At 61.6% G+C, this 26995-nt stretch overlaps 2 protein-coding genes across 3 annotated transcripts; one reads left to right on the top strand and one right to left on the bottom strand.

The window, feature by feature from the left end:
• The first annotated feature begins 5311 nt into the window (after positions 1–5311).
• CDK2AP1 (cyclin dependent kinase 2 associated protein 1) lies at positions 5312–14843 on the top strand. 2 transcript variants are annotated; one of them, XM_045846304.1, is made up of 4 exons: positions 5312–5658; positions 10010–10110; positions 11731–11857; positions 14062–14843. In XM_045846304.1, exons 1-4 carry the CDS (start codon positions 5388–5390, stop codon positions 14127–14129), a joined length of 567 nt encoding a protein of 188 aa, XP_045702260.1. In that variant the 5' UTR covers positions 5312–5387; the 3' UTR covers positions 14130–14843. The 2 variants fall into 2 exon arrangements, with proteins under 2 accessions (XP_045702260.1, XP_045702267.1); XM_045846311.1 differs by having other exon boundaries at positions 5375–5415.
• A 1568-nt stretch (positions 14844–16411) lies between these two features.
• On the bottom strand, positions 16412–26939 carry MTRFR (mitochondrial translation release factor in rescue). The gene is made up of 3 exons (XM_045846411.1): positions 26810–26939; positions 18315–18607; positions 16412–16997 (listed from the first exon to the last, which is right to left on the bottom strand). The coding sequence occupies exons 2-3, from the start codon at positions 18579–18581 to the stop codon at positions 16755–16757; spliced, it is 510 nt and encodes a 169-aa protein (XP_045702367.1). The 5' UTR covers positions 18582–18607; positions 26810–26939; the 3' UTR covers positions 16412–16754.
• Between the last annotated feature and the right edge of the window lie 56 nt (positions 26940–26995).

Raw genomic sequence — 26995 nt, 5'->3', positions numbered from 1 at the left:
CAGTGGGGGGCACGTGAGAGGCAACCACACACGGATGTTTCTCTCCCTCTCTTTCTTTCTCCCTTTCCCTCTCTCTAAAAGTAAATAAATAAACTCTTAAAAAAAAAAAGTCCAATCCATCGTCTGTTTTTGAACGACTCTGCAAGCTAAGACTGGTGTTTACTTCCTTACATGGTTGAAAAAAATCGCAGAATATCTTGTAGCATGAAAGTTACACGCAACTCACATCTCAGTGCTCGCAAATACAGCTGCATCGGAACCCGTCAGGGCGCGTCCTTGTCGCACCAGTCCCAGGCTGCCCAGCAGGACACAGTTGAGTCGCCAAGACACTAGAGGGCCCGTGGAGCCCAGAATCTGTACTACCTGGTCACTTCACAGGACCGGCTTCGCCAGCTCCCGGGCACCGTGAGGGCGTGGTGTGCGGAAACACAGCTGGGAACGGACAGGTGGGCAGCGGCCTTCTGCACCAGCCTCGGCTTCGTGGTGGTGAAGTGCGTTCGGCGTCACCATCCCGGGCACTCGACTGTGGCACTACCCTCCCCCGAGGACGTCTGGGTGCCAACCTTTTGGGTCAGGCCGCCGATGTCGCTAGTTTCTTAGGTCAGCGGTGTCCAGACTCACGGTCACCATGTCCAGTGAGAAAGCGCGACATCCCTGGGTGCAGCCTCACTATGGTTTGCTGGGTTGTAAGGTGTGTGCGTGCGGCTGTGCAAATGTCTACACAGGAAGCCCACGTAAACGGAATTCCAGTATTTCCCCCTGTGAGTCACCCTTCTCACCGCCGGGGGCTGGTGCGCCCGCCTGGGGCGCTCCCCCAGAAGGACGTGCAGGCGTGGAAACCGTGACAGGGCCCTTCTGGGCTGGCGTATTCCATCACGGAAAACGGCACGTGGGTTGTCCTGTCAGCCTTCTTGGCATGTTCAAGTTCCAAGAATTCTCAGAGCCCCTTCCTGTCTCTGGCCTCCCTGATCCTACAGGTGTAGCCAAGGTCCAGGGAGGCCACGCCAGTCACCTGAGGCCTAAAGAGAGGTTTGCGCAGGTCCGGAGCTTCAGTGTGCTGTTTCCTGGCGTCCCCCCACGCCGAGTGCTTCCCCGGGGCCCGGACCCTTCCGCCCCGCCAGCCTTCTGCTCTGCCCCCGGCCCCTGGCCGGCCCCTCAGGAAATGCTCGTTGAACTGCTCATTAAAATGGTTCCTAAGAAGAAACCATTCCAGAGCATTCTCAAACCACGCATGAGGCTCTGGCCGGTGTGGCTCAGTGGGTTGGAACATTGTCTCATAAACCGAAAGTTCGCAGGTTCAGTTCCTAGTCAGGGCACATCATACTAATGGTGGAACACTAGAATCTCTCCTCCGAAGATGGAAGACAATGGCGCCTGCTCTCACCCCTTCTCTCCAACATTGTCCTCCAGGGTCTAGTCAGGGCAATTAGCCGAGAAAGAAAGAAAAGACATCCCATCTGGAAAGGAAAAAGTAACACTATGTGCAGGTGCCGTGGCATTATGTATAGAAAACCAGCGAGAATCTCACACACACACACACACACTAGTAGAGCTAATAAGTTCCGGAAAGTTGCAGGATACAAGACGATACACTAAAATCTGGTGTATTTCTACACACCAGTGATGAACAGTCCAAACATTAGCCCCTGCTGGTGTGGCTCAGTGGACTGAGCACCAGCCTGAGAACTACAGGGTCACCGGTTTGATTCCCAGTCAGGGCACATGCCTGGGTTGTGAGCCAGGTCCCCGGTTGGGGGCACATGAGAAGCAAGCACACATTGATGTTTCTCCCTCTCTCTCCATCCCTTCCCCTCTGTCTAAAAATAAATAAAATATATATTTTAAAAAATCCAAACATTAAATTAAGAAAACCATTTCACTTACAATGGCATCAAAAATCATGAAATACTTAGGAAAGAATTTAACCAAAGAAGCACAAGACTCGCACACTGTAAACTATCAAACATTTGTAGAAGAAATAGCTACAAATGGAAAGACATCCTTTGTTCACGGGTTGGAAAACTTACTACTGCGATGAAGATAGCAGTGTTCCCTAAACTGATACACAGATTCAGTACAAGCCCTGCCAAAATCCCAACTGGCTTCTTTTGTATGGGGAAAAAAAAAAAAAAAAACAAGCAGGATTCTAAAACTCATATGGAAATGCAAGGGACCCAGCCAATCTTGAGAGACAAAAGCAAGATTGTAGCACTCACGCTTCCTCCATCCCAAGTGTGTTTGTTACTACAAAGCTACAGTAACCGCAGCAGCAGCAGCAGCAGCAGCAGCAGCAGCAGCAGCAGCGTGGTGTCGGCAGCGGCAGCGGGGAGAGGCAGACCAGTCAGTGGGCCAGAACTGAGCCCGGGAGCGGACCCTCACATGTATCATCAGCTGGTTTTCAGCAAGGGTGTCACCACCACTCAGTGGGGAAAGGACAGTCTTTTCAACCGACGGGGGCAGGACGGCGGGACAGCCTCGCGCAGACAGTGCGTCTGGGCCCGCCTCAGTCACACACACAGACAAACTGGGAACAGACCGGAGACCCAAACGGAAGAACACAGAGGCTCCTCCACAGGAACACGGGGGTGGGGGGGGAGGTCATCATGACCGTGGGCCGGATATGAGACCGGAAGCACAGCTCGTCAAAGAAAAAATGGGAGTATTGGATTGCACGAAAATTAAAGAAGCTTGTGTATGTCCAAGTCCCCTATAAGGAAAATGAAAAGATTGCCCGAAGAATGGGGGACATTATCTGCAAATTATATATCTGAGAAGGGGCTGGTGTCCTGGTTTTATATGTATTACAAGTAGGCAAAAAATAAATTGGAATAGACATTCCTCCAAAGGATATATACAAATGACCAGTCGATGCTCGAAAAGATGCTCATCACCACTCATTAGGAACATGCAAGTCGAACCCAGGAGATAGTAGGCCACACCTGCTAGGGAGCCTGAAAAAGACAAAGTCGGGTAATAGCAGATACGGACACCCCGGAACCCTCACGTACTGCTCCAGGGCGGAGGTAAGAAGGGGCAGCCGCTATGGGAAGCAGTTTGGTGGTTCCCCCAAAAGGGAAGTGTAGAGTCGCCGGAAGACTCAGCCATTCCATTCCTGGGTGGACACCCCGAAAAACGGGAAGCATGCGTTGGCAGAAAAACGTGGGCACACGCGGTCCCCGCAGCCGTATTTATAATGGCCCCCAGCTGGAAACAACTCAGTGGGTGTCAGCCGGTGACGCGGCCTCTGTCCCCAGCGGAGCACCCTTCCCCCACGAGTACCGGAGAAACTGAGGGCCCGCACAGGTTACAACAGGGACGGGCCTTGGAAGCATGTCCCTGAGCGAGAGAAGCCAGGCCCAGGCCACACCCCACGTCGCCCCACTTGGATGACACGTCCTAGGCACATCCACAGACACCAGATCGGTGGCTGCCGGAAGCCAGGGGCAGTGGGGAAAGGGCAGTGACTGCTAGTGGGCACAGGGTTTCTTTGGGGGTGGGGTGTGACAGAAATGGTCTAGAATTAGGTGGTGGTGACGGCTGCACAGCTCCGAGAAGACAATGCAAACCACTAAGTGCTATACTGTAACGGGGTGAATTTTACGCTCAGTGGATTGTATCTCCATTTAAAAAAGGAAACAGTATATATATATTTTTTTTCAATGAAGACCAGGACTGAAAGTGGGGGGGGGCTGGGCTCACGATGAAAACACAAGCACATGGGAAGAGAAGAGCGCAGACGTCTGGGGAGGGGGCCCGGGGCGGACAGCCGCCGCGGTCTGGAGCGCTGCCCCAAGGACTCGGAGGCGCCGGCAGCTCCCAGGTAGCGGAGCCCGCGTTAGGGCCGGGCGCCTGCCCTATGAGCCCGCAGCTTGTAGCCTCCGCGCGGCCGCGGCCAATCGGAGAGCCGCCAGCCCGGGCGGCTAATGAGCGCTGGAGACGTGGCTGGTCTGGACGCAGACGCGCTCTGGGTGTGAAAGGCGCGCTGGGGTTTGAAGACTCGGGGGTAATAACAATAATGCAAAGCATCTTAATGTCTTCAGAACCGCTACACCTTGAAAGCATAGTGTCCGGGATACACTGTGTCGCAGAAGATGTGTCAAAGATGAATTTCACCAGTTTCCTCTTTCTAAACTGTGACTGCGAAAAAATGGAAAATTGTTATTTCCAGTGGACAGTGCTCCAGTACTTTTGAGCATTGGGTCCCTGGGGCGGGGGTGGGAGAAGGTGTCATTAATTTGTTTATGAAGTGAAACTGCGCTGAGCATCCTCGGAGGCGCAAGCCCAGCGCTGCTCCCCTGGGGTGCTGGTTAAGCTGCGGAGGGGGTGTCACCTGCACCTTCCATCCTCAGGGGAAGGGCGGGAGGCACGTGGGGTGGGTGGGGGTGGGGTGGGAAGGCTCTGCCCCCTGCCCTCCTGGTGGGGGAAGAGAACCTTCCTCACTAGTTTCAGATGTGTCTGAATGTCTGTGACGAATTTAAAAATCTGCCAGCCACGGTGATTAAAAAGGGCGGAAAAGCGTGGGTATCTTGTGCGTTTTGATGAGTTTTACTATTTAAGCAGAACTCCAAGGAAGAGTACCTTCAAAAACCTAATCATCCTAATCCCAAATACATTTGGTGATTAGTTATATCGCAGTCCGATTTGGGGCTGGGCGGGGCTGCGCGGGGGTCGCAGGAGGGCCAAAAATTATCATCAGGTGAAGTCCAGGAGAGGAGAAATTTGGCCGAGGTCATTCTCGTACCCCTGGCGCCTGGAAGTATCCGGCACACAGTAGGCGCTTCTTAAATATTTGAGTGAGTTAAGATGCACGATTATGTGAATTCGCGAGTGAATCTTCCAGGGGGAAATTCCTCTGGCTTTGTCGGTCTCAAAGGAGTCGCAGGCCCCCAAAGGGTTAAAAACCACTTACTACAGACAGGGACGTGAAATTTATCTGAAATCAATGTCAAGAATTGGTTGATCTGATTCTGGGGGACAGCCAGACCTCGGCGTCTGGAAGGATCTACGTGCTTAAAAATACCATCCGCCACCATTTTCTCCAGGTAATTTTCCATCCCTGCCCCCACAGTCATGGGGACAAAAAAAGTAATTCCGACATCCGACCTTGCTATTTAAAAAAAAAAAAAATTTTTTTTTAATTGGTAAAATAAGAAATCTTCAGGCGCTGGAAGCGAAGAAGAAGAAAGGGAACCACGCGGGCCACGGGCGCCGCCGGGACCCCAGCCCCCCAAACTTTGCCAAGTTGCGGCGCCGCCGAGCGCGCGGGGAGGCGCGGGGCGCGGCCGCGGGCGGAGCCGCCCCCTGACGCCGGGCCGCCCCCTCCCGGCCCGGGCCGGCCCCGCTGGCTCGGCTCAAAGTTTGCGGCCGCCCCTGCGCCCGCCCGATGTATGGGTGATATACTGCGGCGGTGTCAGGGTGAGGGACGGCCATATTTGCCGGTGCGGCCCGAGCCGTCAACAACAAAAAGTGCGCGGGAGCTCGGCGGGCGCACGGACGGGCGCACGGACGCCGGGCCCGCCTCGCCGCCGCCCGGCCTCGCCGCCGCCGCCGCCGCCTCGCGGGCCGGGCCCCGCGGCGCCCCGCGCGCCCCGCCGCTCGGGGGGATGTCTTACAAACCGAACTTGACCGCGCACATGCCCGCCGCCTCCCTCAACGCCGGTGAGTGCGCCCCGCCGGTCGCGCGCGCCGCGCCCCAAGTGCCGCCAAGTTGGGGGCCCGCGCGCCTGGCCCCCGGCTCCCGGGGGCCCGCGAGGCCGGGGGCGACAGGCACGGGGTCCCGGCCCGGGGCAGCGCGGCCGCCGCCGCCATGATTCCGGCGCCCGCGCCGCCAAAGTTGGCGGGTGCGCCCCGCGCGGCGCCGGGCCTGCAGCCGGGGCTGGGCCGGGGCCCGGGGCGCGGGCGGCCGCCGCGGTCCCCCCCACGCCGGCGGCCGAGGGCTCGCGGGGAGCGCGGCGGGCGAGGGCGGGGGAGGCTTTCCTCGGCTCCTTTTTCCTCTGGCTTTTGGGCGGCTCGGCGAGGGCCCCTGCCGGCGGGAGTCGGGAGCGGCCGGGCCGCGCCGGGAGCGGGGTGCCGGGCGCGGGGCCCGCGCCGCCGGTGGGGAGCGGGGGTGCAGGCCGGGGCTGGGGGGGCGGGGGCCGGGCTGCCGGGGCGCACGTGTGCAAGGCCGGCCCAGCCTGGGCAGGGCTGGGGGCGGCGGTGTGCCAGGTGTAGCCCCCCGGGAGGCTGCAGGGTGGCTGGATGGGGACGGGGGTTACCCACGGTGCAGGGGACTCGGTGGTTAGTGGGGGCTCGGCCTGGCGCGCGGGAGCGGGGGTCCTCGGAACAGGGCACGTGGGAGGTCCCCTCTGGCGCGCGCGCCGAGTGGAAGAAGTTGGAGAGGACCGGGCAGAGGGTGCCCTCTGGGCGCCTGCAGGAGAGGGGTATGGGGCTGGGGGGGCCTCTGAGCCGGGCTCCGCGTGTCGGAACCCTGAGGTCTGAACCCAGAGCCTCCTCCGGCACAAGTAGGGAGGGGCCATCTCGAGCCGGAGCCGGCCGTCCCAGGCAACTCCTCCAGAAGTTGTCAGGCAGCTGGAGGCTGTGCCCCGCGGAGGGCGGGAGGGGGGGCGGAGGGTGGGGTCTCCCCAGGGACTGACCGAAGGGGACCGGGAGGGCGTGTGTGTGAAATGGTGGCTTTCGTGGTAGGCCGGCTTTGTGCCTTCACCAGGGTCCTTTTCCTTGGGGCGCTCGGGTGAAAACAGACTTCCCAAAAAGCCAGGCGCCCTCGTGGGGGGAGGGGGCAGAAGCCTGCGAGGGGGGGGGGAGGGGAAGGGATGGTCCCCGCTGGTCAGGAATGCCACGCGGGCAGTTGGCCGCGAGTTTGGGCCTCCTCTCCACATGTTGGCTCCTTAACTCCAAAATCTGCAGAGGGACCCAAAGACCCAAAACACATACATGTGCCTACATATGTATGTAACTTTTTGGATACTGATTTGGGGATCAGAAAGGGTTAAGGTTCCAGGTGGGTGTGTGTGGGGGGTTTGGGGGTGGTTGGATGGGTCGGAGGCAGGCCCTGCGCCCCCAGAGCAAACGGCACTGTCTGCTCAGACGGCCTCACCTGCTCCGGGGTCTGCGGACCCCGAGGGCCCGGCCTCGGCTGGCAGCCTTGCCCACTCGCTCCCGCGTCTGTCAGCCGGGGCGCGGGGAGGGCCTCTCTCCAGCCGGAGCAGGCGGGCACGCTCAGGCCGGCCCTGGGGTAGCCGAGGCAGGGGCCCTACGTGGGGACCTTTGAGGCCTGGGGTCACGGTGACTGGCAGCCACTGGGGACCCCGCAGCCCTGTTCTGGGCTGGCTAGCACCTGTGCACAGGTCTCTCTCCCGCTCCTGCGGTGAAATCCAGGAGAGCGGAGGCCCCCCCCACCATCTTGGGCGTTCTGGTGGGGGCCGCCCCCTCCCTGCAGACCCCTTGAGAAAGCCCCTTCTCCCCCTCCGTGCGCATCCAAGATGGACTCTCCGGTGCTGCTCCTCCGGCTTCCTTGTCATCCTCCCTCACGCCCTCCAGCCCTGCCTCCCGCGCACGGGCTGCCAAGCCTCGGCCTGGCCGGCGGTGGCAGTGGCGGAGGAGACAAAGCCCCCGCCCGCCCGCCTGCCTGAAAGCGCCCCCCCACTGGGCGCCCCAAGTGGCGGGAAGGCCGCCAGCTCCCCAGGCCCAGGCCGCTCTTTGTCTGGCGTGGGGGCGGGGAGCTGCGCCTGGCCCCAGGAGCTGCTGGCCTCTGCCAGTCCCTCCCTCCGCGCGGCCTCCCGGTCCCGCACACTGCGCGCATTGTCTGCGAGGCTGCGCTCCAGCCGTGGCGCTCACGCCCAGTCTGGTCGTCTCCCCGGCCTCGTGCGGCCCGGCCCTGCGGGTCTGCAGGAAGCGGCGGGCATGAGCGGAACTCGGGGCCCTGGCCAACCCTCCGGGGCTGCAGACTCCCCCCTCTCCACACGAAGTCGGGGCCGGCACTGATGCACAGTCGGGGTCACCTGCCCTGAGCTGCCGCCGGCCTCTCCCTTGGCCCCCGAGACCTACCCTAGCTAGAGCCCTCAGACACTCTGCTGGGAACCGCTGCCTCAGACCGATGGGGAAACTGAGGCCCAGAGAGGGAAGGGACTTAGGTAAGGCCACACAGCCGGGCGTTGGCTGTAGGAAACAGGACTGGACAGGGAGACCGACACCCAGTGGAAAGAGCAAGCAACGAGGAAGAGGAGGGCAGGGGGATGCGCGGGAGGTGCCAGCCCACCTCGGCCAGGGAGCGGGGATCTCCTGGGGGCCCGGAAGTGCTGTGGATGGCCCAGGCCCCGCCCCACGGGCAGCTACCTGGCCGCCCAGAGAGGTGTTGTGGTGTGTGGCAGTCAGGACCGGACCCCAGGTCCGGGGCTGCAGAGCCACGGCTGCCCAGGCCGCTGTCACTGCCCACGTCAGAACGTGCAGGACGTGGGGTTTGGCGGGCGTGAGGGGAGCTCGGGGGCGGCCTCCCCGCCCCGGTTCCTGTGCTCGGGCACGGCTGACGGCGCATGGCACAGGCTGGCGTGCGTCCCCATCCTGAGCAGCAGGTCCCTGCAGGGCATTGTCACCCCCACCTGAGAGGCTGTGCCCAGCCACCAGCCGGAGGTGGCAGTACCACGTGTCCTGACTGGGCGAGCATGCTTCGGCATAGTCCTGGACCCCGGTGGATAAGTCCAGGGCAGGCCCGAGACCGCGAGTACAGAGCTGTCCCCGGCTCCTGGACAGAGGGGCAGGCACTGGAGTGTGGAGCCTCTTGTGTGCTGTGTGGCCTGGAGCCGTGCCCACCCTCTCTGGTCTGCCTCTCCTGCTGCAGGGAGGAGCCCCAGGGTCCTCCAGGGCCGCTTCCAGCTCCATCAGCCCGAGCCGCCGAACTTCCTTCCTCCCTGCCCCTCCCCTTGCCCACACCAGATGAGCAGCTGGTCGCTTTGGCCAGCCTGGCACCAGCTGTCCCTCCCTGGGGCCAGGTCTGCAGAGCCCGCTGTGTGTGTGTGTGTGTGTGTGTGTGTGTGAGAGAGAGGCCGTTTGGCACGGCGGGTGGCAGCCGGGGGAGCGGCTCCTCTGCCGGGCGTGGAGGCAGGCGGGCAGCTGCTGAGGAGGGCTAGGTAAATTCTCCATGGTTACCGCTGCTTGTGATTCCGCAGGACATCCTTCCCCACGCCCGGCCACTCGGACGCCATGCCGGGTCTGCGTGCTTCCGGCACCGGGCGGGGGCTGGAGGGCTCCCCGCCGAGGACCGACCTTTCCTCCCCCGCTCGGGAGACCCCGCTCGGGCCGGGCCCTGGCCCCCGTGGTCCCTCACCGCCTGCGAGTGGGGCAGCCCACGAGCGGGACCACCCCTCCCTTGGGGTGCAAGTCATCCGGGCACAGACTCACACTGTGGAGAGTGCTGTCCCCCGCTTGGGGGAGGGGGTGGCAGGGGCACTCAGAGGCCGTGCTGCGCCCCAGGCGCCTGAGGGCGTGCCCACCGCTCCGGTCCCTGGCCAAGGCTCCCCGTCTCCCTAACCTTGCGGCCCAGCAGAGGTCGGGGCCCACAGGAAGACTGGGCCCAGGTGCGGAGCCGCCGCCTTGAGAGCAGGCGGCCTGTTGTGGCAGTGACGCGGCTCTCGGTCCTCAGCCTCGGGGGAGCAGGACCCCGGAAGAGGGGCCCAGCCGGGGTGAGGCTGAGACCAGCAGCAGGGTTCAGCTCTGGTGCCAGTTCCAGCTGCAGGGATGGGAAGGAGGTCTGGGATGGATTGGTGATGCCTGCCGCGTGGTGGGCGTGAGGACCCGTGGCCTGTTAGTTACATGTTCCTATCAGTCATCCGGCGGAGGGCGGGCCAAGGCCGCGCTCGGGGACGGAAGCGGGGTTCTCTGCCCCGCGAGGAGCCGGGGCCGCTGTCGGCGGTGAGGGCCCCGGGCAGGGGCCTGTTGCAGAATCCAGAGCCGCCCTCCTCCTGGGTCCCGCGGGTCGAGGCCCCCTGACCCCTGACCCCTCTCTCCTCCCCTGCAGCTGGGAACGTCCACCCTAACCCTTCCACCAGCATGGCGGCGTCCTCCCAGTACCGCCAGCTGCTGAGCGACTACGGGCCACCGTCTCTCGGCTACACCCAGGTACGGCGGAGGGGGTGGCCTGAGCACTCAGGGGGTGAGCGTCCCACCCTCGGGGAGGAGGGCCGGGGGGGAGTCCGGCGCGGGAGAGACGAAGGAGCGGAAATGGTGGGGCGGTTCGGCCCTCCGAGCTTCCCCCAGCCCAGGCCCTGGCTGGACTTGGGGGAAAGGCCTGATGCGCTGAAACAGGGGTGGCAGGGCGTTTCGCAGGGAGCCCCACCAGCCGGACCGGGGTCGGGGAGCCCAGGGAAGGACGGAGCTCCGAGAGCTGCCGTTCCTGTTGAGGGGGCCGCCACCCCGTGCCTGTCCCTGGTGGGTCTTCGCGTGCCTGGTTCCCGGGAAGGGGAGACCTGCCCGTGACTCTGGGACTGAGCTGGGACAGAGGGGAGGGGACCCGGTCCCCATGCCCGCTCCACCAGGTGGCGGCCCTGGCAAAGGGGGGAGGGGCCCACGGTCTGATGGAGTCCCCGTGCGTTTCCTGGCGGGCTGGTGGCCCCCGAGCCAGGCTGCTCGGGTTTACACCTGGTTCCGCCACTTAAGAGACGGTGGCTCCCACTTGGCGTCCTTGCCGAGACTTGGCCCTTTCCCTGTTGTGTGGGGTGTCACCGGGGCCGTGGGAGAAACAGAGGAAGCCACTTCAGTGGCGGTGGCACGTGAGACCCATGGCTGCCCGCCGCAGGATTCTCTCCCGTGGTCGGAACCTGCCACATTCCGAGGTCGCCGCGGGCGCCGTCCTTTGGGGTGAGCCGGCGGCTCCCCGGCCATGCCCCGCCGGGCCCTCCTGTCCCAAGAGGAGAAGCGGGCGCGGGCCCGGGAGCGGGACCGCCTGAAGAAGCGGCGGCGGCGGGAGGATGGGCCTCGGCGCAGCCTGGAGAGGCAGCGCAATGCCCTGGCCATGTGGCGGCGGCGGCGGCGGCGGGAGCAGGGCGAGGAGGGGCGTGGGGCCCCGGGGCGACGCCGACGGGCCGCCCTGGAGCTGGACTGGGAGAGGAGGAAGGACCGAGAGGCCAGGCAGCAGAGGAGGCGGGCGGAGCAGGCAAGGGCGTCACGAGGGAACCGGGCGGCCCTGGTGCGGCTGTGGGAGAGGAAGGGTGGTGGGGAGGAGGAGGAGGAGGAGGAGGATCAGCAGCAGGAGGAAAGAGAGAGAGGCCCACGGGGACCCCACCCAGCCTCATGGTCGGGGTGCTTACTTAGGGTGTCAGTGGGATCTTACGGGTTTCCGTGGGGGGCCCTGCTGCGGGAGGAGGGCGGGCGGATGTCCGGGTGGCCTTGGGTGACGGTTATGACCCTGCCAGCCCCGGGCGTGGCCCCCATCTCGTCCATGCACTCTGCACCCTCAGCCCTTGGGTTAGACCTGCTCTTCTGGGTCCTCAGACATTCTTGGTGGAGCCTTTCCTGTCGGGACTGGCCACCGAGATGATGACAGCCTTCTGGAGACGGCTGGGTGGATTCCTGGAGTGTGAGGGAGGGAGAGGGCTGCCTCCCGCCCCGTTCCGTAGCTGTCCCTCGGGCGGGGGCGGGGGGTGCCTGGCCCCTGGGGAGGTGGCTGCTCTGGGCTGCGGGGCCCTGGCCGGCGGCGGCGCCAGGTTGGCGCACAGCCGACCCCTCCCTCTGGGCTTCCAGGGAACCGGGAGCAGCCAGGTGCCCCAGAGCAAGTACGCGGAGCTGCTGGCCATCATCGAGGAGCTGGGCAAGGAGATCCGGCCCACGTACGCGGGCAGCAAGAGCGCCATGGAGAGGCTCAAGCGAGGTGCGTCCGGCGGGGACCCCGTAGCACCGCCCGTCACTGCTGCGAAGGGCCTTCCTGGGCGTTTGCTGGAGGGTCGGGGGGGGTCCCTAAGTCACGGGGGCTCCTGCTTTGTCATGGAGTCACCGTCCGATGGGGGGGCGTCAGGCAGGGGCGAGCGGCCCTGGGAGGTGGGCTTGGGACACGCCGGGTGGGGGGGGGGGGTGGCTCGGGGCCACTCGGGCGCTGAGAAGGGGCTGCTCCAGCCAGGAAGCCTCGTCCCCATCGCCCCGGGCGCCCCCAGGCAGTCCGCCGGCTCTGAAGAGGAACCTCGGGAGCTCCGGCCCCTGCCTGCTCCGTTCCCGAGGCCGCCGTGGGGCCCACGGGGCCGCTGTGGGGCGGGGGTCTGTCCCAGTTCGGGGTGGGAGGGGCAGGGAAGCTGTGAAGTGCTTTGTGCCGGGAGGGGTTGGTGTCGTAGGAAAAAGGTGACTGAGGGAAAGATGTGACCGACCAGCTGACTTCAGGAGACGGGAAGTCGGCGGCCACCTTGAGAAGTAAAAGGAGAAGGGAGCAAGCAAGTTCTATTTTAGAAGATGGCAGCTCAGAGCACGGAGACCTACGTGCGAACTTAATTTCAGGAGGGATTTGGGGTTCTTAAAAGGGTGAGAGAAGCAGCTCTGGAGGAGGAAGAGAGGGGAACATTCTTCGGTCATGAACCTGAGGCATCAGTCGGGCTGCAGTCAAGGCCGTGACCCCAGGGGTGGTCCGGGCCGGCCGCGGACAGGCCCCCGGGGACCGGCGGCGAAGCTGGGTTGGTGCTGAGGGGCACAGGTTTGGGGAGGGGGGCTGGCCGTCAGCGGCTGGAACCGAAGAGGGCTTTGGAGGGATGTGGCGCTTAACCCGACCGTCGCCGGGGTCCGGAGGGTATCGCTGTGGTCCAGGCTGCTGTTGGAGTTGAGGGGAGCAGGTTACCTGCGCTGGTTACCTGCATGGAAACTCCCAGGGAGATGTGGGGTCCCTCAGTCACCCCACACAGCCGCTCAAGTCAGCGCATGGGTGGACGCAGTGACCACTGGTCCTGGCCAGTAGCCGAGCCCACACAAGCCAGGTTCACGTAGCAGGGCAGAGAGGGGCACGCAGGGCGAGGGGGAGTCAGGTGACAGCCAATGAGCTGAGAGTGGTTTCTACACTTTTTCGTGGTAAGATTTTGTGACATTCAGACACTATGTCCGCCGGTACAGACTCACCGGAACGTGGCCCCACCCACGGCTTGCGCAGCGTCTGTGGCTGCTTTCGAGACCCGAGGGCAGAGCTGAGTGGTCGTGACGGTGGCTCTGTGGCCCGCAGCACCCGAGAAAATGCCCCCCGAAACCCAGAGAGACCAGGTTGGGGCGGTCTGGTGGGCGCCTGCGGCACTCGGGGTGCCCTTCCCGCCACCCGCTGGTGGGGGTCTGTCTCTCGGGAGGAAGAGAGTCTTGGTGTCCGGTAAACTGAGGTCAATATTTCGTGAAGTTCCGTGGAGGCAAGAAGTAAACCAACCAGAGAGAGAGGGAGAGAGAGAGAGAGAGGACGTGGGTGGGGGGGGGCAGGCAGGACAGGATGGGGATGGGGCGGCGCCTGGCCACGCGCAGGCTGCTGCACCCCCTCACGGCCGTTGCAAGGTTTGGAAGAAGCTGAGAAAAGCGATGACCTAACGGCCTGGGATCTCCAAGGCGAGTCAGGCTCCAAGAGCTCGTGGGAGACCCAGGACCCCACCATCGAGCTGGGGATACAGTTGTAGAGTCACGTGTTTTTAAAGAGATTTTATTTCTAGAGAGAGGGAGAAAGAGAGGGAGGGAAACGGACATCGATTGGTTGCTTCTGGAGCGCCCCCAGCCGGGGACCTGACCCACAACCCAGGCTTGTTGCCCCCACCGGGAGTCGAACTGGTGACCTTTTGTTTTTGCCGGAAGGCGCCCAGCCCACTGAGCCGCATCAGCCAGGGCAAGAGTTGCCGTGAGTGCAGGAGGAAGTTTTCGGGGAGACCTGCAGAGGTCTTGCTAGGAGGGAAGGAGAGCTGTGGGAGGTGGCGTGGGACGTCGGTGCCCTTCAGACCGCCGGGCGGCTCTCTGGCTGGTTGTGAAAGGCCCCTCTTCCTCTTCCTCTTCCTCTTCCTCTTCCTCTTCCTCAATCCTCTCCCGGCACGGGGCCGGCTGGAGGGTCCGCAGTCTCCGCTGCTTCTCTTCCAGGCATCATCCACGCGAGAGGGCTGGTCCGGGAGTGCCTGGCCGAGACGGAGCGGAACGCCAGGTCTTAGCCACCTTGTCAGCCTGCCCGTCGCCTCCTCCCTCCTCCCGAGAAGCTCCGGTTCACCTCCCCCGTCCAGATGAAACTTGTTTTCACGTGGTAACACTTCGGTCGCTCCTCCCGCGCCCCTCCTGTGGGTCCTTAGGCTCTGAACCCTGCAGGCGCTGAGACAGGAGGAATGGGATTTACATATTAGTTAGGAACTAGCCGGGGTGGTGGTGTCATTGTTTTCGTTTTTTTTAAGCATTGGTTAAAAGGTGCACGTCACTCACCTGTCTCACAGCTCCAGGGCACCAGTGTTTCTCTTTCGGAAGACGTTTATGTCACTCCAGCTGTTCTTGGTCTCTCTTCCTGAGCTAGCTAGCACGACGCTGAGGGTTCTCCTTGTAGTGCGTCCTGGCTGCCGCACGCCTGCGTAGCCGCCCCCGTGTGCCATCCAGCCTAGGTCCTGCTTCCCGTGACTTTTTTTGCTTAAGCATTTGCATGACCGTTAGTGCTTCGAAGTCCGTTTTTAAGATGAACAAGTTATAAATACAGAGGAAAGAGCAACTCAACCGCACCCCACCTAGCAAGGACCCCTGAAGTTTTTCCTAAGTCTGTATGTAGATGTCAGTTCCGCCTTTCCTGAAAGTCGATCCAAACATCGGGAAGAAAATGACTAACACTGTTTGCATCTTTGTATGTATTTATTACTTGATGTAATAAAGCTTATTTTCATTAACAATTGGTATTGAGACGTGGGTTCCTTGAATCGAGGGGCGTTTCACCCAGCGGCTCCCGGAGCAGAGGCGGCGTAGACCCGTTGCAGGTGGGTCTCCCCTCTCCTGACCGGGGTGTCCGGTGTGTGATCGGCACACTGCGTGCTGGGGAGCGTTTGCCGCCACAGGAGGCAGGGGCCCAGGGAGGTCGCCTCGTGGCGCCTTTTAACCGCAGTGGGCGGGCGCGAGTGCCTGCCAGAAAGAACTCGAGGACAGCCAGCAGGGAAAGCGGTTGCCGACTCTGCCCTTTGCCTCCCCCTCCCTGCAGCCAGGAGCTCCCTGGTCTTGAGGTGCCTACCCTGTGCGCATTTGGGGACACCACAGGGGGGTGTGTTTCATGCCCATGTGGCCCTCAACTCGAGCTAGCCCCTTGGGTGCTCGCCAGAAGGTTCCCTGCTCTGGGGCTGGACACCGAGGTGATTTTTAACATTACTCCCACCGGGGACGGGCGGCCACTGTGGGAAGGGGTGGGGGCCGCTCTGCGGGCGTGTGGGGCCGTCTCAGCCGGGACAGGTCTGTGGGCCAGCCTGTGTCTCCAACATGCACGTGACAGGAGGTTCCAAAGGGGGCAAGAAACGGGACGGAAATGGGAGTGTCTGTCCCCTACCCGTCCACAGCTTCCCCACGCGTACTGGCTGCTCGTGCGCCGTTCCGGCGACCTCCCGAGTGCAGGTCTGCAGGTCCCAGTGGGGGAGGGCCTGCTGCTGCCCCCAGCGGTGGAAAGCCCAGCATGGGGCGCTCCCCCTTCCCGGACCGGGTTGCCCCGAGGTGAGAGCGCTCTGGCTGCCGTGCAGGTGAACTTCTCTGGGTGCAGAAACGGGGGAGCCCCGTGTCTGACGGCGGCCTTCTCACCTCTGGGGAGCCCCCCACCTGGTCGATGCGTGAACTTGAGGAGTGTCCTAACGAGCCGACCTACTGACCTTGCCGAAACAGCCCCAGACGACGGGCAGGGCGCACGGCGGTGAGGGCGCCCAGCCAGCCGGCACACAACCCGGGTTTCCGGAACCTCGCCTCCTGGAAGCCGGCTCGTCAGCCCGCACCTGGGGAAGGGTGCTCGTGCGCGCACGTCGGAGTGGGTGCTTGGCCGCGAGGTCTGATCGGCCGATGGGGCAACTGACTTAACCACCTGTAGGTCCTCGCCATCTCGTTCTCTTACTCGGACAGGAAGCTGGCGGACACCTAAGGGTCACGGAGCCGTGACCTCCCGGCCGGTGACAGGGTGGCCCGTGAGGCTATTTATGTCTCTCAATTTCACAGTTCTTCGTAACAATGGGCCTTATTAATAGTCCTCCTTTTCTAAAAAATACAATTTTCTCTATTTTTAAAACATTTTGTTTCTTTTCAGAGATAGGGAAAGGGATGAGGAAGAAAGAGAGGGAGAGGACCATTGGTGTGTGAGAAACACCCGTGGGTGGCCTCTCGCACACCCCAGTGGGGACCTGCCCCGCGGCCCAGGCACGACCCCTGGCCGGAGCTCAGTTTGCCCGCTGCTGCTCCGTCCGCGGGGCCACACCAGCCAGGGCAGTAACTGTACTTAAAAATAAATTCTTTTTATTTATAACCTCTGAGAATAAGATACAATCACACAAATGCACAGCGTAAAAAACAAGGCGACCTCCGCGTCCCTGCTGCCCAGGTCGAGAGCAGGACTGGTGGCCCCACCACCTTCCGCCCCTCAGCCACGCGGCCTCTGGGCCCCGAGGGAGTCACGGTCCCTCCCCAGCGGTGGCGTCCCCGTGTTTCCGGCTGGGCTGTCGTGCCTCCCCCTCACTCTGCCGTCCAAAAACTCGATGCCCCGTCCCCCTGCCCCAAGGGTCGCTCTCGGAGCCGGCAGCGGCGCGGGCGACGGGCCGTGTGTGCCTCGCCGGCAGGCCCACTCAGCCGGAGCCCCCTGGCGTCTCCCCGTGGACGTGGGTGCTCGACGCCCAGAGTTCCTTCAGTCGTTTCTTTTTCTCCAGGGTTTCCTTGGCCCTTTTTTTCCGCTCTTGCTTTTTCTTCTCCGCTTCTCGCTTTTCTCTGTGAGCGGGGCTGTCCTCACCGTTGTAGAAAATGTCCACCTTCTCCTGCAGGATCTTCCGAGCCAGCTTCCTGTTCTGGTCGACAGACCTGGTCTGATGGCACTGCGGGGAGAAAGGGTGTGGCGTGAGGGCCACGGGTGCTCCGAGGGTCGGGAGCCCGGAGTGGCTGACCTCCCTGGGCCCTGCAGGTGCGGGGGGTGGTGGGGGGGGTGTCAGCAACAGGAGGAAAGCCACGCCCTCCCCTGCCTGCGTGACTTTCACGGGGCGGTTCTGTGCAGCAGCTGGTGGTACGTTCTAAATCACTTCCAGGCCCGAGATGGTTGTGCAAGCACCTTCCGGTGCGCCCAGCTCGTGGCCAGGGATGAGACCTGGGCACGCAGGAGGGAAGGGCGAGTCCCGTCTGGAGGAGGAACCCCCCCACCCCCATGTGGGGGCCGACCGTGGCCCCCGTGTGTGAGGCCTCGGTGCCGGGGCCGCGCGCCTGCCTTGCAGAGCTCACGGGCGAGTGAGGGGGACTTCTGTGAACTCGGGGTGCGCGTCTGGAGTAAGTTACATGAACCGGGTGGAAACAAATGAGGCCGGCCTTCAGAATTGTACCTGTTGCTCGGGAATGACACTTTTTCAAGGAGGAAGAGGAAAGGGGTTGGGACTTGCAGTGACGTGCCCTGGGCTCCGACAGCCAGCCGTGAAGTGTGGGGTCAGGAACTCGGCCGAGGGCCAGTCTAGGCTGGCCCTCCGTGGGACGGCCTGGGGTGGGGGGGGTGACTCCACCTCCCCACGCCTCCTGCTCTGCGCCTGCCCCTCTGACGGGGAGAGGAGCTGGGCTCTGAGGACAGGGTGGGGGCGCGGCAGCACTTGCCGCAGAGCTGCTCAGGGACCTGCCTGAGCGCCCACCCGGCTGTCTCTCGAGGCTCCAGCTGCCGTTCAGCCCCCAGCGCGGCCGGGAGCAGTGGGACCGGAGAGAGCACGTCACCGTTTGCAGAGGCTCAGGCCGTGCCGACAGCTGGCGAGGCTCCGATCAGAGCATGGCATTCTGCTTCCGAGCGCCGAGAACAGCGTGTCTCCCCGGTCTCACGCTCTGATGGGTGGGCGTCACTGCCACCCACCAGAGAGGGGCAGAGGGACACAGAGGACAAGACTGACCCGCCTAACCAGCCAGGTCACCGAGGGCTGAGGCTGTGGGCAGACGCCCGGGACCTGGTGGTGCCCCGGCGGCGCTGCGGCCACCGGCAGCCGAGGCTGTGCCAGAACCACACTGCCCGCCTGGTTCAAGGAGGGCGGCCAGAGCCCGGCCCCAGGGCCCCTGGGAGCACGCTCTGCCTGGGGAGGACGCCTCAGGGCAGGGGACGGACGTGCAGGGACAGGGCGTGCGGTGACCTCCAGGCGCTCGGCCCCCACCCCGGGGCCCTCGCCCTCTACCTTGACCACCAGGCCCGAGGGCAGGTGCTTCAGCACCACGCAGTTGCTGGTCTTGTTGGTGGCCTGGCCCCCCGGGCCGTGTCCTTTCACAAACTGCTCTTCCAGTTCGCCCTCGTCCAGAGGGAGCAGGGCGGGGCGGTCCTTCTTGCCTGCCACCTGGACTGCGGCCACCCCTGCCCCCGGGGACAACAGTGCTGCCGGCCGGCGTGGCCCAGGGCCCATCCTGGCCAGGGGGGCAGGGAGGCGGAGCCAACCGGAGGCGCTCATGGACGGAGGGTCTGCTCCCCGCGGACCTGCAGAGACAGAAGGACAACCTTTGACACAGCAGCTGCGGGGGGGGGGCAACCAGCTCTGGGGGGCGGTGTCTGGGACGTCAGTGAGGACGGGTCATTGGGCCGCGCACGCCTGTCCCAGCATCGGCTGCCGGGGCAGCAGTACGTGCCCGGCCAGCTGGTCAGTATTTCCTTGTAACAGACCGGAAATACCTCCACGGCACCCGGAGGTGCTGTTTCCCAGGAGGGAGAGGTGTGGAGGGTGACGTTCCGGAGGACGGGCCGACACTCGATAAGGAGGTGCTGAGCGCGCACCAGGCAGGAACTGGGGTCGGGGGCGGGGGCCACTGTCGGGGCGCTGGGGCGTGTTTGCCGGCCACAGGCAAGGCCACTGCCGCGTGGCGCCGCCGGTCTCGGGGACTCTGCACGGGCGCACCCCGAAGTTTGAAACACGTGGCCCCTGGCTGTTCAGTCAGGGGCTCCGACCTCGCTCCCGCAGACTGTCAAATATAAACAACCACAGCCATCCGGTGGGAAGGAATGAAACAGCATCCCTATCGTCAGATCGGCAAAGAGACACGTTTTTGGCGTGCCGCAGAGTTTCAGCGACCAGTTCACGTGTGAGACGGAGGCCGCGACCCGCCGGCCCGCCTGGTGGCCGAGCCTCACTGTCCGACACCGGGAGCGCCAGTATCAGTCGGTGTCGTGACGGTTGTTTTTCTGCGTTCCCAGCTTCTTGGGCTTGAACAGGACATCTGCTCCCTCGGCCGCACCGGCAGTGACGCGGCCCAATGGGGCGCCGCAGAACTGCCGGGCCGGCTGACTTTTGCGGAGGTGCCTCGGGCACTGAACCACCAGGCAAGGAGTTTCCTGAGCCGCGCGAGGTCAGCTAAGAGCTAGACTCCGTCTTCCTGGAGCTCAGTCCCGTCAGAGACAGAAAGCAGTCAGAAAGAAAGGGGTCATCAACGATGAGGTTCCGACCAGGCCCTGAGGCGCAGCGGGGGCGGAGCCGGGCTCTGGCTGGCAAGCGAACGGGGCAGGGAGTGGCAGCTGCGCGGGCGCGCTGGGCCCACGGGCCCTGCTTCCGTCCAGGGGCAGGGCGGCGGCAGGACCTGAAAGGTGGCACCTGTCAACGATCGGCGTGCGGGTGGGGCGAGTCACAGCCTGGGCCGCGTGTCTCACCCGCAGACCGAATGGGTGGGTCCCTTCTCCCCGCCCCCCCCCCCGCCCCCAGCTGGCTTACAGCTCAGGGTGGGGTGTGTTCTGGAAAGGGCTTTCGCTGATGCCCTCGAAGGCGAGAGACTGGTTTTCAGCGGAGCCCCTGCCACCCAGTGGATTATGGGAACCACGTGCACGCCACTCGGCTGTGCATCCCACGGACGACTGCGTGGGCTCCTGTCGCTGCTGCTCACGCGGCTCCGAGGAGCCGCCGCTTCCACTCGGACCCGCGTGCACGCGAGCTCCTGGCAGCCGGTCTCCACACAGCGCCGGGGCCCCCCCAGGCCAGCTTTTTCCACGAGGCCGCGCGCGCATTTTCTGCGTCTCCAGACCCGAGCGTCCCAGTCGCTGGCAGGGCCGACGCCGACGAGGCAGCGGTCGCTGTTGCTAGGACAACACGGCGAGCAGTCTCCCTCCCTGTCCACTCCGTCCCCGGTTCTCTGACCGACTCGGGGTCTGACCGCGCACCCTCTGTCACAGGCCTGACGCCGGCGCTCCCGGGCTGCGGAGAGACACGTCCAGAGACAGTGTGTGCGTGAAAATGGCACTTGAACAGCGGCCCTTGTCTACTGCCTGAGAAACGTTCCAGGAGCATCCTCAGGAACGAAGGCAGACGATACACCGATACGGCGGGCGCTTGCCCCGGGGTGGCTGCGACAAAGGCCCGTGCGCCCGCCCAGAGCCGCCCTTCCCCGCCTGGTCTCTGCCTTCCGCCCCCAGAACAAAACTCCCGTGGGCCCCAGACAGTGTCCAGCCCGGGGTCACATTCACCCGGGAACCCCAGCCCACGCCTCTCTTGGGGCTTCTCTTCCGCTGGCTGGGGCATCGGACCCGGCAGGGCAGCACCGGCGGCAGCCCGGCGACAAAGGAAGGAAGCAGGTCTGAGACAGGCGACACCCCCAGACAAAGGGCGGGGGGAGGGCGCTTTCGGCAGCTGCTTTGTCATCGGCCCAGCGTGTCTCCAGCCCTGCCTCTGTCCTACTTCAGAGCCGACGCGCACGCTGGAGGGTCTGCCACCCACCCGGAGTTCGGGCAGGTCCCCAGCGCGCCGTGACTGGCTGCTTTGTCCAACGGCGAGTTCCAGCAGCCAATCGGACGGCCCCAAGCACTTTTAGTGTCTCCGGAGCTCTGGCTCTGCGCCAGGGACAGCCACCAGTGACAGCCACGCCCGCGGCCCCACTTCCCGATGCGCAGGGAGGCCTGCGGGTGGGGTTTCAGTTTTTGTGATACCTGCAGAGCAGCCCCGGGTCTTTGGGGGACAATGAGCACTTGAAATGAGAGCTCGTCCTGACATTAAAAAAAAAGAAAGAAAGAAAAGAAAAGGGATGCAGAAGTGTGAGTAAGGGGAAACCGGCGAGGCGGCGGCCTTGCTCTGCTCTAATTCCCCTCTGGGAGGGGAGCCCCACGCGGAGCTAGCTCTCGCCCCCCCCCCCCACTTCCTGTCGGCTCGGGGCTCTGCTCCGAGGAGGAGCGGGCTGCGGCCCAGGTACAGCCTCGCGCTGGCCCAGGCCATTCCCACGCACGCGGCGGGCGTCAGGGCTTCGCGCAGGGAATGCTCATCTGCGCAGCATTTTTTCCACGCGGACTACGGGCCGGGCCTGGCCTCAGACGCCCGCGGAGCTGGGGGGCGGGAGACAGAAGTTGAGATGGATGTCCCTAGGTGTGACACAGGCCACAGACCAGAGTGGGTGACGCGCTCCACAGCCGTGGTCCAGGCTCTCCTACGGCCCCTGGTCACCCCTGGAGTGGGGACGCAGCACCCGCTTCTGCCAGGGGCCTCTCTCCCCGACCCGGATCTGGCCAGCACGGATTCCCTCCTTGGGCCTCCACCCGTGCCCCAGACCGAGGCGGGTGCCCGGTGGGAGAGACGTCACGTGGCTGTGACCAGGGCAGACAGTCACCGATTTAAACCAGACAGCGAGTGAGCCCCCCGCCCCCCAGCCCGGGTGCTCCGGAGCACGGCAAAGGGGCGCCAGGGCCTCTGCCGGGGGCCTGGGCCAGGACGGCCGTGGGAACCACCCGCAGGAAGGCGCAGCACCTCCGTCTCCGCACTCACCTTCTGGACGTCATTTGCCCGAAATTCACTGTGCAACCACTTTTTTAGGAAGGGAAGGGCACCAGTTTCTCTCAGCCACAGCTCGCACGGCACACGACCTTGCAGAAAGGTCATCAAAACCAAGCGGAGGAACAGGTGTGGGGACGGACCGAAATGGGGGCCTCAGGGAGGGCGGTCACTTTCACGCCCCCACAGGGCAGCCCTGTGTGGGCGGACCCCGGGGACCGTGTGCGATGAGTGAGACGCTGGGTCCCCAGGGCTGGGACGCTTCCCGACCAGCTCCCAGGGGAGGCTGCTGCCGCCAGCCCAGGAGCCCGCTCGGGGTCGCAGCGGCGACAGGCTCTGAGCAAGGCCCTTCGGACGGTGCGCGGCTGGGTGGGAGCCGGGGCCCCGGGTGCTGGAGCCGGACGCGGAGGCGGCGTGAAGGCGGGCAGGGAGAAGAGCGCCGCACACGCAGGGTTGGGCGAACAGAAGAGGCGGGACAGTGACACGGGGACCGAGGAACGGGCTCGTCTGAGAAAGCACGCCCCGCACGCGGCCCCGCCACGGCGGTGATCCAGGAGGGCATGTCTGACACAGGCGGAGTGCAAGCCACGTGCGAGGCTCCCCATTTCCCAGCAGTCACGTTAAAAAGAGGACAAAGGTAGTAAAAAAGAGACTGAGGAAATTAATTTCAATATATTAAGAATATATTTAACATTTTAGTATATTAACCCAAATAGATCCCAAATATTATTTCTGCATGTAATCCATAGAAAAATCACTGCTATCTTTACAATTTCACTTGTTCACTTCTTCACCCCCGCCCCCCGCACCCCAGGCTGGACTGCCACACTCAGATGGGCAGACGGCACAGCGACCAACCCCCTTTTCTTGCGTCTGCGCTGGAACCTTAGCAGCCACAGGAACGGCTCCAGGTCTCTCAAACAGATGCGTTTCTTTAGTTATTTTTTTTATATATCGGCATTCAAACCCTGGAGTGCATTCACGCTTACAACACGGGCAGTGTGGCCTAGCCACGGGCCTAGCGGCTAGGGTGCTGGACGCCGCAGCTCCGGGACCCTGCCACCCCGAGGGTGGCCCCCGCAGCAGCAGCCCCGGTGAGCGGCGCCGGGGGAGCTGCTCAGGAATGGGGCCTCAGGGCCCTGCCCCGACCTGAAGGAGAACCCGCAGGCAGGGAGAGCCTCGGCTGACTCAGAGGCACCTCCCGGGTTTGAGGAGAAGTCCTTCCGGCTGCTCGGGCAGACACGTTTAAAAGCTGTGGTTTCCTGTGTTTGGAATACGTGAGAAGCCGAGCCCAGAACTCTGGAGTGCTGCCTGCTGCCGAGTCTTCTCTCCCCTCCCCCACAAGGAGACAAAAGGACAGGCCTCACAAGGGTGCCCTGGCCAGCAGTGCAGGGCCAAACCCGGCCCGGACACGCCGGCTCTCGCTGCTCTGCAAAGTCACAATGGCCAGCTGATGGCACCAGAAGCTCAGCGAGAGGGGGAGGGTTTTCTGGCAAAGGCTTAGTAATACTTCATGTTTGGGACGTGTGTCCTGGTGCTCCCCGCAGAGCGGGAGTGAAAGCAAGGCAGCCAGCCCCGCTCTGCCTTTCACACCCGGCTCGTCCTCCCCCGCTCGCTCGCTCGCTCGCTGTCTGAACCGCTCACGAGGGCCGAACACCCCCCATTAGAACGGAAGCCGGGGCCGGGGCTCAGGCCTGAGACACACCCGTCCTTTCCTGGGCTCAGGGCACACAGTACTTTCCACCCACGGTCGGTGAGCGTTCAGAGAACTCTTTCTCAGAGACGAGGAGAGACATGGACTGAACCAGAAACGCGGAGCTGTGGCCTTGGACTTGGGGGAAGGGGAAGAGGAGACTGCTCGGGGTCTGTCTGAATCCAGCCGGCTCGTGGCTGCCCAGATCGAGAGACGGGGAAGTAGGTGACGACAACAGGGAAGTGAAAGAGAAAAGCTTTCCACTTGTGCGGTTACAACATCCCGTTCAGTTTTTGTTTTTGTTTTTTTTTTAACAGAAAACTCTGAATCCACACGGCATTACACCTGTCCTATTTATGGCATCTAACAGGAACTTTGTAACTTATCACCTACACCGTTAAAATCAGAACTACATAAAAAGCGGCAATAACAACGTTCTACTTTCTCCTGAGTCTCCGAGCCTCTGTTAGCATAATGATTCCGAGCGCTGGTCTTGATACGAAGCAAGCGCGGCAGACTTGCATGTGGGTGGTTGCTTCAGAGACACTGATCTGGGGAGAGTGGCAGCTCGTCCCTGCCTTGAAACTAAACCGGTCCCTTCTCCAGCTTGTTTCTCTACCTTCCCCGCCATCTCCAGACCTGTTCTCTCCCCAGCCCCTCACTCCCTCAATGTTTTCCTTGCTCTGCCTCTCCTGGGTGGTCCCCGGAAGGCCGCACTGCCTCGTGGTCAGGTCAGCCTGACCCGCTGCGCACCTCTGGCCGCTTTTCCTCGTCTGAGGATTGGAGGTTAAGGGTGAGGAGAAAACAAAACAAAACGTGTGTGTGGCCACAGATCTAAAGCGATGAGCTCTTTCGATCCCTAAACTACAAAGCTCAGGAACCCTCTCGACACACCACGTGCACTGTGGTCTCACCCACAAACCCACTGTGGGAACGGATCGCTCCGTGGGCCTTTGTTTTAGAGCTCAGAGCGAGAAGGCTCCCAGGACAGTGACCTGCTGAGCCTTTTACTGGGTAGGGCCCCATGTCAGAAGCACCTGGAATCACCAAAGACGTGTGTTTGGTGAGGTCACAATTGTGGTCTGTGCAAGGTGCCAAGGAGAAAATGATGATGCCGAGAGCACAGCTTGTCTTCCCAGCAGATTCAAGTGGAAAGATGAAAACCAGCCCTGGTTTAAACAGAGGTATTTAGGAGCTAGCTAATGTAATGAGAAGTCATGAAGGCCAGGAAAAGTGGAAAAATTCATATTAAGTGTATACCTACCATTTCCTTCCATTAAAAAAAAAACCCTTTTATTTATTGATTTTGGTGGGGAAGAAACACTGATCTGTTGGTCCACTTATTCACGCATTCATCGGCCGATTCTCGTATGAGCCCTGACTGGGGATCGAACTCGCAACCTTTGGTGTGTCAGGATGACGCTCTGACCAACTGAGCTACCCAGCCAGCGTTCCTGTACTTAATAATTAAACTACAGCTTGAAAGTTTTAGAATTCCTCATCTTTGGTGTGGGGAACTGCTCTCCAACATGACAAACTGTATATAAAAATCAATGAAACAAAGTAACACCCTGGTTAACAGACACTAAATTTCTCAAGCCGAGAGCGGCTGCTCTTATTGGACAGCTTAACCTTATCCCAATCAATGTGAAAGATCTCTGCTATAAAGCTGTCAATGTAAAGACCAAGACAAAAGAGAGATACTTGGGCAGTTTGATGTTACAATAAAATCATATGGTAATCATACCCTCACACGGCCATAAAAGTAGAATAAAATCTCCAGTATGGGGGTTACGTTTAAATTAGATGAACAGTTATACTTAATACACGTACAGGAATTTCTAAAGTTTTCTACATCCGTTTTCCAGAATCATAATTTCTTTCTTTTTTAAAAGATTTTATTTTATTTATGTTTAGACAGAGGGGAAGGGGGGGAGAAAGAGAGGGAGAGAAACATCAATATGTGGTTGCCTCTCATGCACTCCAAACTGGGAACCTGGCCCACAACCCAGGCATGTGCCCGGACTGGGAATCGAACCAGCGACCCTTTGGTTTTCAGGCTGGTGCTCGCTCCACTGAGCCACCCTAGCCAGGACTAGAATCATAATTTCTATAGACTTGAAAAACTACCTTTTTAGCTGTTTATAACACTTTGAAAAAGGCATTTCTTCTCTCTAGCCAAGTTAGTCAATTTCCATTCTGATTTTTTTTTTTTAATTTAGACCCTACCAAAGAATTTAACCTAAGTTAAGACATATGGTGTTAAGACCATACCAAAATATTTCACTGCATCAACTGGTTAACAAGATAACTAGGTTAATCAGAATACTACTAGCTTATTAAGACATTAATAGCTTAAAAAGTTATCTAAAATCCCACTGCCAAAAACAAAACAAAATAACACTCTCAAATTAAAAAGAGCCCATCTGATTTTGTAGCCAAAACAATGACTCACCTGTCTCGTGCAGGATTAAAGAACTAACCACTCCTACTATCCGCTCTGGGGGTTAATATTTTTCTTTTTGTAAGAAAACACCTTTCCCGTCAGGAATTCGCACTTCTGTGACTGACCATTCTGTCTACATTGTCTCAAATAATAGACTTTGTGGTCAACTGAAACTAATGCTAAAACTGCACAGGTTCTTGGCGGTGCATATGAAATATGTTCCCTGAAAACAGCCATGTACTGACAAAATAATTGGACCCTGCTTAGGTGGACCAGGCGCATCTGAGTGATAGGCCAAGCTGGAAGTAACGTAAAGGCGAACCAGTTGGAAGCGAGGGGACGGAGGAGAGCGCACGAGATGGGCTGGGGGCCCCCAGGGCGGGACGCGGGATCTCTGCAGTCCTTCGAAAGACCTGGCAAGGGCAATGCCGACACCTACTACGTGCCAGGCCTAAATCAACCCTGCTGCGTGCTAAGGGCGCCATAGGGCTCCTCTGAACAAGTCCCTGAGGATCGCTGCATTCGTCCTCCGTGTCGGTGGGAGCTGTTTTCTCCAGGGCCGTGGGCTTTCCTCTCCCTTCCCCACTCCAGTCCTCGAAGAGCCCCAGGGCCGACCCCTAGCAGCCTAGGGTAAACCAGGTCCAGGGACAACTGAGCTCAGGCGTCTGGACCGGCTTCACCCCACCTCCAGCAGGGACTCAAAACTGGGACACTCAAGGCGTCCGGATTCCCCAGTCTCCTCTCCAGGGCCCTTGCCAATCGTGAGCAACTGTCCGGGTGCCTGGTTTCTCCGCAGACACTTACCTGGCCCCAGGATTGGCCTCCGCCCCCAAAATTCTAGGGGGAACCAGAATCAACGCAGAACACCGATCGCGATCGCGAGCCTGTGCGCACGCGCAGTATTCCCGCTGCGGCTTCCCTCACTTGCGGGAGGCTCATTCTTACGAACTGCGCATGCGGGAAGCTGAGGCCTTTCCCGCGTGGCAGCTG

This window comes from Phyllostomus hastatus, unplaced genomic scaffold, assembly GCF_019186645.2.
Source record: "Phyllostomus hastatus isolate PE091 unplaced genomic scaffold, TTU_PhHast_1.1 phas_contig_1162, whole genome shotgun sequence".
Taxonomy (NCBI): domain Eukaryota; kingdom Metazoa; phylum Chordata; class Mammalia; order Chiroptera; family Phyllostomidae; genus Phyllostomus; species Phyllostomus hastatus.
The sequence above is the reverse complement of the archived record's forward strand: the minus strand, read 5'-3'. Positions and strand labels throughout refer to the sequence as shown.

Coding starts and splice junctions, on each gene's coding strand:
- CDK2AP1 (XM_045846304.1), top strand. CDS start 5,388: ATGGGTGATATACTGCGGCGGTGTCAGGGTGAGGGACGGCCATATTTG. Junction 5,659..10,009: donor CGCCGCCTCCCTCAACGCCG/GTGAGTGCGCCC, acceptor CCTCCCCTGCAG/CTGGGAACGTCCACCCTAAC. Junction 10,111..11,730: donor CGTCTCTCGGCTACACCCAG/GTACGGCGGAGG, acceptor CTGGGCTTCCAG/GGAACCGGGAGCAGCCAGGT.
- MTRFR (XM_045846411.1), bottom strand. CDS start 18,581: ATGAGCGCCTCCGGTTGGCTCCGCCTCCCTGCCCCCCTGGCCAGGATG. Junction 16,998..18,314: donor CCTCGGGCCTGGTGGTCAAG/GTAGAGGGCGAG, acceptor TTCTCCCCGCAG/TGCCATCAGACCAGGTCTGT.